Source organism: Thermobia domestica, chromosome 1 (assembly GCF_964235325.1).
Source record: "Thermobia domestica chromosome 1, izTheDome1.hap1.1, whole genome shotgun sequence".
Lineage (NCBI taxonomy): Eukaryota > Metazoa > Arthropoda > Insecta > Zygentoma > Lepismatidae > Thermobia > Thermobia domestica.
The window spans coordinates 305,505,726-305,519,315 of record NC_137454.1 but is presented as its reverse complement, the minus strand read 5'-3'; the positions used below and the strand labels follow the sequence as shown (position 1 = coordinate 305,519,315).

The 13,590-nt window shown below is 38.2% G+C and overlaps 1 protein-coding gene across 1 annotated transcript in view; it reads right to left on the bottom strand.

The window, feature by feature from the left end:
* Positions 1-8,211, bottom strand: part of jagn (jagunal) — a 32,608-nt gene extending 24,397 nt beyond the window's left edge. Inside the window, exon 1 of the mRNA XM_081727131.1 lies at positions 7,999-8,211. Coding sequence (XP_081583257.1) covers positions 7,999-8,087 — 89 coding nt within the window. The 5' untranslated portion in view covers positions 8,088-8,211. The remainder of the gene's footprint in view (positions 1-7,998) is intronic.
* Positions 8,212-13,590: the final 5,379 nt, after the last annotated feature.

The window sequence follows — 13,590 nt, the reverse complement described above, 5'->3', positions numbered from 1 at the left end:
TATATATATATATACTTCTAACAACTGTTATATAACAAATTTTAGGACATTTCCAGTTCATAAATAATTTCCAGGATTTTCACCATTTAACTCTTCCAAAGCGTTTCCATGACACACTTTTATTTCCAGGTTTTTCAGGACGCGTATTATGTACAGCAATATTAGAAGGCATATAGAAATCAAAGATGGAGGGAAAAAGTGGCCATGGAAGGATAGGAAAAACCAAACTTAAAAAAAAAAAAAAGTGAGGATTAGTGACTGTCTCTCAGAAAAATAATGCTAAGACACATTTAAGCATATTGCTAATATGTAGCAATTTAAATCATCACTAGAACTGCTCTTGGTATGCACTTTTAAATAATTCAATCACTGAAAAATATAGGAAATATAGGACAAGATTAAAATATAGGACAAATAAACACAAATTTTCAGAATATAGGAAAAAATAGGGAAATAGGTCAGCTGGGAGCACTGCTTTTGCAGCATCGGCAATAACAAGATTCAGCTTATGCGCACAGCAATGAAAGTACGGAGCGTTTGGAGTAGTATTACTAATTCTTGCTTGTAAACCACTATAAACTCCGCTCATCACTGATGCTCTATCACAGCCCTGCCCTCTGCACCGTTGTATGTCGATTTGGTTGCTGAGTAAGAAGTTTATAGTTCTCAGCCCCATGCTTATCTAATGCAAAAAATCCTACGAAACTTTTAATTTCTAATGTGGCTTCTTTAAAGTTCACAACAACGTAGCGAAGAATGGCACTGACCTGATCAGTTTTTATTATGTTAAATGTTGTATCCACGATTATTGAAAGAAAAATAAATAAATAAACTTTCGAACATCTTCAGAAATAACTTCATGATTGCTTCTTCCAAATGAATAAATAACGGAATATTCAGTACCGAGTAATAAACGGGTTTAGCGGGTTACCCGGGGTTTGAGAACTCCAAGAACGAAAAAAAAAAAAAGTTACGAAAGTTACTAGTAATCTAGAATTTCACCACAATGATTATTTCTCATACATAAGATATGGCCCTATAGGCTTGGGGGCTCCCTCAAAAAATGTTACTAAAATTGCTGCCAATTTTAACATTGACAATGACTGTTTCCCATACATAAGAAGTGAATAACAATATAAGTATTCAGTACCGAGTAGTAAACGGGTTCAGCGAGTCCTCTAGGCTTGCCCACCCTCTTCCCCCCCCCCCAAAAAAAAAAAAAACTAAAATCGCTGGCAATTTTAAAAGTGACAATGATTTTTTCTTGCACATAAGAAATTAATAATAAAATCAGTAGCCTACTGAGTAATTACCGGGTTCGACGGGCCCCCCTAGGCTTGGGGACCCCGGTGCGCTGCACCGCCCATTGTTACAGCACTGATATAGTGACATAATTAATATAGGTTCCTTAGGTTTTATTAGCAAGAACTTCAAATTTTTGGTGGTGTTTCCTGGCACCTTACACACAAAACATTCACCTGCAAATACTCAATGCCTTATCATCATTATGCCTGTACAACAACTGTATTAGTTCAGGTATATTTTCCACCCAACAGTAATTTATTGACTAGAAATTATTCTTCGACCGCTAGCATTAGCTTAATTTTTACAAGTTTTCACAAATGTTCGTGTTCTTCATTGTCGTCAAGAAAACACATTCATTCATGTCTTACCTGGTTACAATTTTAGAAAACTCTAAATTTTGAAGTTCCTAGATAAGATTATTATTATTTAATATTCCCAGCAAGTTCATAGACACTAATGGAAAATGTACGGAATTAGTCTAAAAAAGAAAACTCCTGATTTGTCATACACAGTGTGAATTTTAAATGATATATGAATCTAATGAAGAAAGTCATCCTATAGTTTCATATTACAGGACTTCTAGAATGCAGCGACAGGCCGTAAATTGCAGGTCTTGTTTCTCAGATCCCATTATTAACATTTCTTAACGATGAAATATTTGCTTCGTTACATCAAAGCTTAGTCTGTGAATTTTAGAACTATAGAGAAGCCACCAAGAGAAGGTCTCCGAGAGCTCGCAGTGGCGTTGACATTACTCACATGTCAAGATCTTTTTCGGTGCATATATAACAGCAATTTAATTAACGGTGTAAGACAGAGTGACCGTTGTAGGTAACACTAGTACCAAAGTAGGGGCTGCGTTTTCCCTCCGTATGTAGTAAGAAACTTCAGAGACCATCTCTTGCTGGCGCTGCTATAGTTTTATGTATCGAATAAGGACTCATACTAATCTAATAGCATCAGAAGATAAATGAAATGAAATGTTTCAGTTTAACGACCCACGATTACGCCCTTTAGTCTAAGGGAAATTAAAGCAAGTGAATGACAATGGAAGAATCGGTGGCATAATATGGAAAAAAAGAGTAGTATGCAGAGAAAACTCACGTACTCAGAAAGTAAAGGGAATATTGGTCCTGATATTTGAAATTTGTGCAGGAAGGAGTTTTACGTCCAATGAATATGTCCTGCAGTCTAAAGGAAACGCATGATTAATGATTGTGAAAGAACAGGAGAAAGGCATTTAGGATTTAGATTTCTGGGCTTTCGGCATCTAAGGCCATTTAGCCCGTCACGATTTGAGGGATGACGTCCCTCGGCGAGCACACAATCCGGGGAAAGGGAAGGAAGGAAGCGGCCTGGGACCTATAAGTTAGGTACCACATCGGCATTTGCCTGGTGTGAATGAGGAACACCCAGGAAAACATCATTCAGGGTGGCTGGAATGAAAAAGCGTGTTACACTTTTTCGACCGAGTGACCCCACCGGGAATCAAACCCGGGACCGCTCGCATCGAAGGCGAGAGCGTTAGCAACTACGCTACGCGGGGCCACACAGAACTGGAGAAAGAAGAACATGGGAGGCAACGGGGAGTATCCCAGAAAATCCACGGACATCACAATGCCCACCACAAACTCACATGGCAATGATCCAATCAGGAAGTCCTTGCACATGTAGTGGGTGCTCTACCACTTAGCTACCGTGCCCCCAAAGGAGGACTAAGATTAAATACAGACTCATTTAGAAAGCCAATTTTCACTTCAGAACAACTCACGTGGTTCTTTAGATTTTCTACAAGTGTTGTCTCGAATCTTGAAAAAATTTGTTATATCCTGACTCTTCCCTACCATTATATTCCGAGAAACTATAATTAACGGATGATACTACAGGTGAAAGTATTTAATTCATGCTTCATTAACCTATCCTACCATACGCATACGAGACATGCTCCACAACAAAAAAGGAAAGAAGAGGAACAGTTGTAACATTTGTAACAGTTTTATGTTTCGGAGAACGTACGATGCAGTACATAACTTTTGTTTTTTCCAACCCTTTTTCGACGCCACCCAGCTACCTTACTTTGCCCTACTTTTTTTTTCTAGAGTAAATTTTTTAAATCCATTATTTTGTATGGCATTCGATAGTTTCCCAGTCCCACCGACCTTAAGCGATTCGATGTTACAAACCTAACTATATCCGGGTTTTTGATTATGTCATTTATTTCTTTATTACATAAAGAAATCCGAAGAATTAGAAGTATGATTAATCCATAAAATTTTCTTGTTTATTTTTAGAAATTTAATTTTTCCCAATTCCTTATGTTGGCGGCCGTATTTCAGAACCACCTGCTATTCAAAGCGCAGGAACAGCATATTCAATATCTTACCATAAACACATACTAAAAGAAAAAAATGGATTACGTTACGTTTGGGTAACAAATCATTACTTTATAAAGAAAGTTCCTTAAAAAAAAACACGACCAACTGGGAAGCTATGTACAAATTGGAAGCGCATAGAGTAATTCCAGAAGACATTCAGAAGAGCAACCGATACAAACTATCATGACTTACAGACAGAACAATTTAGCTGTTGGGTGGACGTAGAAATGTTCCACTGCGTTTATGATTATGATTAGTGATGAGTAGTTCCGGAACGGTTGGTTCCAAAACAACGAATCGTTCAGTGAAGTGCTTCGAAAGAAACCAGACTGACTCACTGAATTAGGCCACAGAACGAAACCCACGAGTGGACCCACTTCATGGATTGATATAGATGGAATCGGACAAGCACAATCACAGAACAGAGGGACATCACATGACAGAGAAACGAATAAACTTGTGGTATGTCCCAAAACAACCAAACCTTTCTTTTTCGTTTCTGTGTCCCTTCTTTGCATACACACGCAACAGCTAGAAATCTTGAACAAGTAGAACTTTCTGTGCACATCTCGAAATATGAGTCTTTCCTTGTAGACTTCTCTTTATTTCCACCCCTCCAGTCTCCTCCCAAAACTAACTTTGCGATAACTTTTCAGTTGATAAAAGTGATTTAACTTGTTTAGCTGGAAGGTAAAATCATATGGAAACCGTGTAGCAGTTCGGATGCCAGACCCAGCCCTTCATAACCCCGCTGTTGCATAAGGACATTAAGGTCAAACGAACTTACCTCTATCAATATGTAAACTAAATAAATAAAACGAATTTATTTAAACCAAAAAAAAAAACTTTTTAAAAATAAAAACCATGGATTCTGTAATTCCTACATATATTCTCGATAGATGTTACGTTATCCAAACAGTGAGACCAGCAGCCGGAGATGAAACCCAAGTTCCAACATACTGTTTTGGTATGGTAACAACTAGCCTGCCCATTCCGTCCTCCGATCGGCTACTTACTTTCACTCTTCAGGTCTGTGTTCCGACAATCCAAACTACAAAAAACGTACCACAATTATGCTGTGTCCAGGGCCGCATCCACGCGGAGGGTCCATCGGGTCAGGATTCCTTTGAATCTTCGTAACTCGACATACATTTCTACACTTTCTTAACAAAACTAGACTTGTTGAACAGACAAATGACTGATGTAGCACAGAGATTTATTTTACATTTCATCTATACGCTTTCTTCTCGAGTTTACTCGAAAAGATGGTCCTACTAATCAGAAAATTTATAGGTAAAATTAGACCCGTATTTAAGTGCTATTATGTGCTCGTGCACAGTACAGCAGAATTCATAAGGTAATATTTAAAACTAGCAACCATTGAGTCCCGCGCAAGCGCAAGGAAGTATGTTAATGTGTATAATTCGCTCTAATTACAGTAGTTACTAATTAGCTAGCTTATCTGATTATTTTTAAAATTCATCCACCCGCACCCCAAGGGGTGAGGATGAAGAACGCAAGGTTTAATATGTAGGAGATTGCAAGACAGTATCCACTATTATGTGGCAAAAAATAAGTACTGATGTTGTCTCTAATAAGTATACATGTGCGCAAAGCGCACATAAGCCATGTATATGATTGTTAAGGGTACACGTAGGAATACCGGTATAGTGGTTTTTTTTTTTTTTTTTTTTTTTTAAATAAAAATAATACCCGTTGAATTAAGTATGTGTTGGTGACAGGTGTCTGCTGTAAAGGGAAGTAAATTCCTCAAAACTAGTTTTCTAGAAGTTGACACAGTTCATGGCAAAGTCATGTCCGGGGGCCTGGTGGCGGAGACCCCAGCGAGCTTAAGCGAGTTCAACTCTAATATCGGGCGTTTTTTTAAAATGCCCCCATGTTATTCTTATGGGATCTTTGCACCCCCATACCTCATCTCAGGTGTGACCTAGACAGACACTTCGAACAGGTCATTTGGACCATTTCCCTGAGTTTTAAAACCTTAAAATTTCGCGTTTCTATCTAATTTTGTTCTCGAGTTGAAAAACGCTACAGACAGATAGCTTAATGTATTATTAACATAGATGCAATTAAACCATTTCTGACGGTGAATAAAGTAAACAATTACTTTTCTTATCGGTTATCACCAATAATTGTTGGTGTCTTACAAACGTCCACCAATGGTCTCCTATATTCGGCTCGTTTTCTTCTTTTAGACAAGTTCGTGGGGAAGGGGGGGGGGGTATTATGTAGAGCACAATATACAAATACGGGCCTGGGTAAAACATTTTTCGTGACGGAATGAGAGTGTGAATGTAAGTAATTACTGTCAGTACACGGCATATTGAAATTAATTTTGAGTGATAGTGAAAGTATTGTATGTGCACGTGTGCTCGGATGGCACTTTGCCTCTCTCACCCAACTCGTTTCATGGCTCCATAACCGAGTACTTCATTTTTATCTAAATTGTAATAAATGTAAAAAAACAACGAGCCCTGCGGGTCTTCTAATCCCCTCCTCTGGCTCAGCTATGTTTTGTGAAGTAAATAACGCTAGAGATCTTACATGTGCAAGATTGGAGAAAAACTAAATATCAGCCGTGTGCTTTTTCACTATCATCCTTTCTGCGTACATACCCCCGTTGCTAACGCGCATGCTTCCTACTGACGCACTACAACGTTAGTGCTCCGCCCCCCCCTGCTGCGCTCCTGCCCTTACTCGGTTAGATAGCATTCGTGCTTTTTAGTGGCCACCTAGCACAAGTTGGTTCGTGTTTTATGCATTGTAGTTTTTATGCTATATGTCTACACTGCATTTATACTAAGCCTTCTTGAAGTTAATCTGCAAGCAGTAATGAAGCTCCTCATTTAGTGCATGCTCTGTTAAAAGAAACACAAAGCTCTAATCTAACCTGAAAAAAGTGAGAAATTTGGTAGAACAGTCTGCTCGAGTAATGCTTTTCGTCTTCTAGAAACAATCCAGTTCGGGAAGGTTCTAGAATACAGATCCCCCTACATAGATTAGTAGCTAGGTTGGATCCTTTTTGTACCAGTTTTAATATTTAATTCTATAGTATTGCCGAGCGAGCGTCAGCGAGTGAAGACGGGTTAGAGCCCCGTTTAGCACGTTGTTTTCTGTCTTTATCACAGCTAAACGGGAAGGGGGACCTGTATTCTAGAACCTTGCCATCTAGGTCTATGAATTTTTTAAGAATACACTTGAGTACTTAAATTATTTGAAGTCTTCAAGCGCAGAACAACATCGGTTCAAAACTACGGTACCTGTGTTATAGTATGGGAACCCTCCCAAACAAAAATTTGTTTGCGCATTTGGCTGTGTTGATAACTCAGTGAGTGTTAAATTAGATATTACGTGAGGAACTGATAAAAGCACATCTATGCGAATACTTCGAAAATAACAATGAAAAAGCACACAGACTGGATAACAAGCCCGAATTCACGCTTTATAGTACTGGTGCCTAACCCACTACTACATACCTGGTCCGTTCATAAACTAGTTTGACCTTTGTGCCGCCTAGTTGGTACAGGATGTTAAGACATAGGTTACCTTAGGTTAAGTTAGTTTAGGTCTCATATTCCTTGACCTATTCCGCAGCTCTTAAGCAAATTGTAATTTTTCAATAGTTACTTTTGGTGGCCTCATTGAACTTCATCTACAGTATACTAAGAGTGATACTGTCATATCTCCAAGTGCAAATCTTTTGGAGAGCAATAAAGAAATTAGTGAATTATCGTATAATTTTCAACAATTATTTCGAGTGATGTGCCAAACTTGACCTGAACGGAAATCTCTAATGTAAATATTTAATAACTGAAAAATTATATTGTTATAAAATTAAAAATTGTTATTTTATAACTGAAAAATTACAACCAAATGACCCTAATATTTCCGAAACACGTGCTAATTTAGTTAAACTTTTAGTCTTAAATTGATTCACTAAATTTAAGAAATGATTATACAAAACTGCTGTTTTTTACAGATTTCATTATTTAAAATATTTTCGAAGCTCAGTAATCAAAAAAATACCTATTTCAATCTGGACCTACGATATTTTGGCACAAATCTCATCTGCCCTTGAGTACCTGAGCAATAGAAATACTCATTCTTAACTTATTTTTTAGAGATCACTTATCAACCATTTGTATTTCCAGTTTAGAATGGAAATTTAGCAATATGCTCTTTATTTTGTTTTCCACATGTCGTGGGAGAATTTACACAACAAAATAGAAAACAATCCTGTTTAGTAGACCATCATATAGTTTACCTAGACGACACATACCATACATCTTCCCATTACCTTATCATATATTGAGAAGCAACACGTTGTCGATGCATAAAATCTGTCCCATCTGTGCCAGTTACTATGGGTCCTCCTTTGGAAGCCATTCTGTATTCTTATATAAGAAGCACAAACTTAAAATCTGTTATAATTCGTTAGTCGATTCCAACACAATTGCCTTCTAGCAGAAAACACGGCATAAGACAGTAAGTAGGTGCTGCCACCACAAGAATATGTTCGAAGTACAAGGATAAAATGGCTGGGTATTTTTATTCGCTTCTAGCTTCGGGTAGTGTCGAACCGTAAACACTGTAAAATAATGTTTACTTTTCAAGAAAAGAATTTATTTTTTCATGAACAACAGGCGATATAACTTGTGGAGACAATCTATGATAAAAATGTAAAGTACTAAGATATGATGTATGACTTAGGGTTTTTTGCACCTTCAGCCATTATAGAAGATTGCGCAAACTCTCTGTTAATACAGGATTCACATTATAGGCCTATGTTACAAAGTGTCCTATTCTGTAGAATATTTAGTACAGCGACTTTAATATAAATACAGTAGTATAAATGCATACGTGAACAATACATTGAAGATTCTGAAGTATGACTATGGCAGTAGCAACCTATTAGATGTCCCATTCGCCTCAAATTTCCGTTTTCAAAAATTGTAAGCCACAACATAAAAACATGAACCTTGGAGAAAACCTACTCAATACTTTTCAGCAAATTATAAATTTATTTTAGGCACTTATATTTTATGGAAATAAAAATGTACATTTATTTAATTCCCCTCCCAAGGACTATATGGTGTATCAGAAATTCAAGAAATTTTCCCATATGCAGTCGATTGTCATCGTAGGGAAAGGTGTGGGGTTGAGAGGGCAGCTTCATTCATCATCAATAATTGAACAACTTCATTTGCATGTTTTTTGGCTGCCCTCTGTTGTGAATACCGCTACCGGACTCGTTGCTGGTAGGAATACTTGATAGTAGATTTTGTTTGTTGCTTGTTTTGGGTTTATAAGTGTTTACGTTCTTAATTCATATTTTTTCTTTTTTGTATTGGATATTATTATCATTCCAGGACCATGTGCTTTCGTTAACGGGGATGTTGGTTTTCTTGCCTCTGCCATTCTCCTTGAACACGTTGTCTCCTCGCTAATCTTTCATTGAGTGACTGTCTACAGGATTGCAAGGCGAGTAGAGGAGTGTTAGTTCTCATGTGCGCCTCCCAGTGGTGATGCGGCGACCACACACAATTTTCATTTATAAAGGTTAAAAATAAAACACTTGTAGACTTTCAAAAATCTTTAACTTCAGGTCCGGGCTCACTTTCTCCTAAAAAGCCCAAATCTGATGCGAACGAGACCGAAACTCAACCAAGTGTAGAGAACAGGGAAAAGAGTACCATGGTTCCTGTATGCGCTACCTTGTAATTAAAGAAAGGAATGCTAATAATGCGAGTACTGAATCTAATTGTCCGGATAGTATTAAGAGTCTGTTCCCTTTTCTTATAAAGTACCATCTATAGAATCAGTTATAGGATCCGAGTATCTGTTCCCTTTTGTTATAAACTATCAGTGGCGGCGTTTGGACGTTAAAAGTGGGGGGGCAAGACACGATCTGAATATTTGTATATCAATGTTAATATACAAATTTCCCTGGTTTAAACTACATACATTAATAGGCCATTTCAGAAAAGTGGGGGGGGGCAACTGCCCCCCTTTGCCCCCCCTAATCGCCGCCCATGTAAACTATCATCTACTGAGACAGATAAAAGCATTCGAAAACTGCGAAGCTATTAAAATTGAATATCATTGAATCGGTTCTTGTATCAGTAGAACCTCATCGTCTACTGAATGTCATTCGGGAAGTGATTCCATGTTGACCTTAAGCAGTCGAGTAATTCGTTGCTACTCAGTCACTGATTCTCACTTTCAGTTTGCCTATTCTTCCGGAATTAGTGAAAGTTGAATATTCCTCTTCGCTCCCTTATATATCGGAATTATGGGTATATCAACATGTGTCATACGATTGTTGCTATTTATGCTAAGAAAAGTCATAGTGTGGTGCCCTGTGTAGCGACCAAACCCTACTGAATTAATTGTTTAGTAATTACACTCCGCTTGGTCTAGGAATTGTCCAGCTTTTCAAAATGAGAAACGAATCCGAGAGCTCATGGTAGTTGAAAAGTTGACCTCTGCTAATACAAAACGTCTCATTAAGGAGAGCGTACCAACTTTACTACCCTTCCGTTTGCATCCGTAGTGGCAACTTCCCGAAGATCTGTTTCAACCCAAATATCTAAGGCCACATCCAGAGATGATTTTAAGTGTGATTAGCGTCGTACTGAAGATTTGGCTAACACGTAATTATGGGCCTTTATGCATTCGTTCTCACGTGTGATTTGTGCCATATTAAAGAGTTCGATTAACATTTGTTTCCTGCAGTAGGCAGGCCTTTAGTATGACGCTAATCATACCTCTTAACGACTCTGCATAGGGCCTTATATTTTTTTCATTCAGAAGAACGTTTTCTATATTATCTGTAACTTTTATCTGAAGACCCAAGCCACGAATTTTCCTTAGGGTTGTTCTTGTTAAAATATATTAAGAGATGAAAAGATAACTTAAGACAGAATATTCTCTCCCATCTTTTTTTCTCTTAATCTGTTTGAACAGGTCTGAGAAAAGGTAGTAGTTTGTCTCGTACTCAAGTATATGCCTTAGTCAAATTCTCAGTACAAAGCTAATCACATAAAATCGTCTCTAAATATGGCCCCTGATGTTTGTACCCCAAAAACAATGTCTACTGAATATGAGAGTGTAGAACCAAAAAACTCCAGTCGCTTCCTCGCTGTAGCTTATTACTATGCGCGTCGGTGACGTAACTAAGGGGGAGGAAGCAAACGAGGCTTGTGCCTCGGGGGTCAGATTAGGGAGCGCAAAATTAGCAAATATTTATTTTTACTATAAGGCAAGGAGAGGAGTAACGACTCACCAACCTTAGGATCATATCCATAGAGCAGAAGTTAGCTTCAAAGCTATCTTTTGAGGACAAATGTAAATCCTTTGCAGCCAAAAGAAACCGGAAAATTAAATTTTAGTTTCAGCTTTTTGTGTTTTCATTTAACTTACATCGATTTAAGAGATCTCTAAAATGACCGGTTATAATACTCGAGACAATAGCTTGACTGTTTGTCATAATTAAACATTCTATTCTAAAGCAACAAACTGCTGACTGATTCTACACATATACACATCCCGATATAGTTCCAAAAACATTGTGATTTGCAGTTATTATGATAAGACTATAAGAATATGTCAAGCATGCTATTCTCACATTATTTGGTAATCAAATATTAATTAGTTTAGTATTTTATCTTGTACTAAAAATTAAAATATGAACTGCAATTTTGAAATCAAGCTTTACCACTTGAAGAAAAATGGAATAGGGGAATTACTGAGTGATGTCAATACCAGGTGTAGTCGTAGTCGGGGAGCGTTTTGGTTTAGTCGGTTAGGGTGGAGCGTTAAGGCGAGTTCTTGTCCCGGGCGACAATTAACCTGGTTGCTTTGCTGATGCGCGTGTTGCTCGTGGCGATGTCTTAAAACTGATGCCTACATCACCATCACCCGCCATACATTGCTAGCATCAAATTAAACCAACACATTAATCGTCGCCTTAGTCACCCTAGCCTCTCTCATAGGTAGCCGAAATCCTCATGATGTCATCAGTGATTTACTGAAATCTGATGTGGTAGAAGAGAATCTCTAGGTAGTGAGGAATAGTAATTGGCCCACGAGGCAAGGTTCGTTTCAAATGTTAATCTTCCCAACTGTGGTGCATCTACCGGGACCCACAGACAGGCTTTAGGGCGCAAATTGTGTCCATGGGATTACTTGAAGGGACATTCTTTTTTTTATTATTGCAAATGGTACAATCAGACCTGAGAATGGTAATTTTGGGAGGAAAAGGTACATTTAGGGGAAAGAATGGTAAAATTTTTGAGGTTGTGCCCAAGACCAGGGAGGATGGTCACCCCTGCACTTCTTTAATAGAATCTTAACGGCTTCAGCAGTTGCCTTGAAGAATTAAAGAAATTAATCTCCGACCATTCACTGGAAATTGTCGGTTTGCAAGAAACTCATTTTCAGCCTACATAGTCATCTATTTTAATTTGTTACAAGTGTGATAAGCATGCTGATGATCGCACTGCCGGCATAGCCATCGCTGAACTCAATAAGTTTCTTTCCCGGTATATATATTATTGTACACTCGAATCCTGCAAGTATAGTTGTGGTGCGAGCTTTCTTCCCCCGTCAAATAACCATCTGTCCATTGTATATTCCTCGTGTTGAAGCTTTTTGCCAGCCGATCTGATTCAGCTTTACAATCAATTTGAACCACCTATGTTGATTGTAGAAGATTTGATGCGTACCGTCGTCTATCCCCTATGGGGCTCTATTCGATCGTTGTTGCCACGTAACGGAGTTCATTAATAATATTGAGATGTTCTCACTAGTGACGAAAATCCTACTCAATTTTCTACTGCACACTGTATCTACTTCGTGCATTAATCTTTGCTTCTTAAGGTGTAGTGCTTCCCTTGCGACTTCCTTCACATGGAGAGTGTATCCTGATTTCTCTCATAGTGATCACTGGGGTATGACTATTAGTAGTAAGTATCATCTTTGACGCTTCAACTTGAAGCGTACAGATTGGCCATTATTTCGGGAGCTCAGCGAGTTTCATCATGTTGACGACTTCCGTATATATCTGTGTGCTACTGTAGACCTATTTGAGTACACTGTTGTCGACGCTAACCATGGCTCTATCCCAGAATGCTGACAATGATCCACGACGACGACTAGCATGGTTATCTCCTGAAATCCGTGTAGTTATCCTGCGTTACTTTTGCCACTTTTATTCGGCTTCCAATGGCTAAGAATCCAACAATTTCGCATACTCCGTACTCGTGCTAGATACCTACAAGATTTGCGAAGCGACAAATTTGGAAAGATTACATCTCTCAGTAGTTCAACTCCCATGAATACTGTTTGATGTCGAGTTCGCTCCGTAAATGACCACTGTTCTACTACTAGTGTGCCTGCAATATCAACATATGGGGTCCTGGAGATTAACTCCACAGAGATAGCTAACATATTGGGTAAATACTTTCCGTCTGTCTCTGACGGCACAAACGAAACACTTTAAACTCGCTGTGGCAGTAACGAAGGTGAACGGAAAGCGTTTTATTATTCTGGACGTTTTACAAAACTGTGACAGAACGATATGGTCTTCATAATACGAACGGTTAGACCACGCACCAGGTAAGAATATATTAGATTACAATAAGAATATATTGTAAACACTAAATAAGAATATACTAACAAGGTACAATTACTTTATCTCTGCTTCCAGTATGCGACTCATCTGCCTATTGCCCAAAATAGTTTATTTTCATTTCCCTTATTCAATCTACTTGCCAGTAAGAACGCATCCGTTAAACGAAATAGCTGCGAAGACTTAAAAACCCTCCAAAAATATTTCAGGATTACTGTTCTGTCTAAAGGCCTGTCATATAGCACTATTTACGCTTTG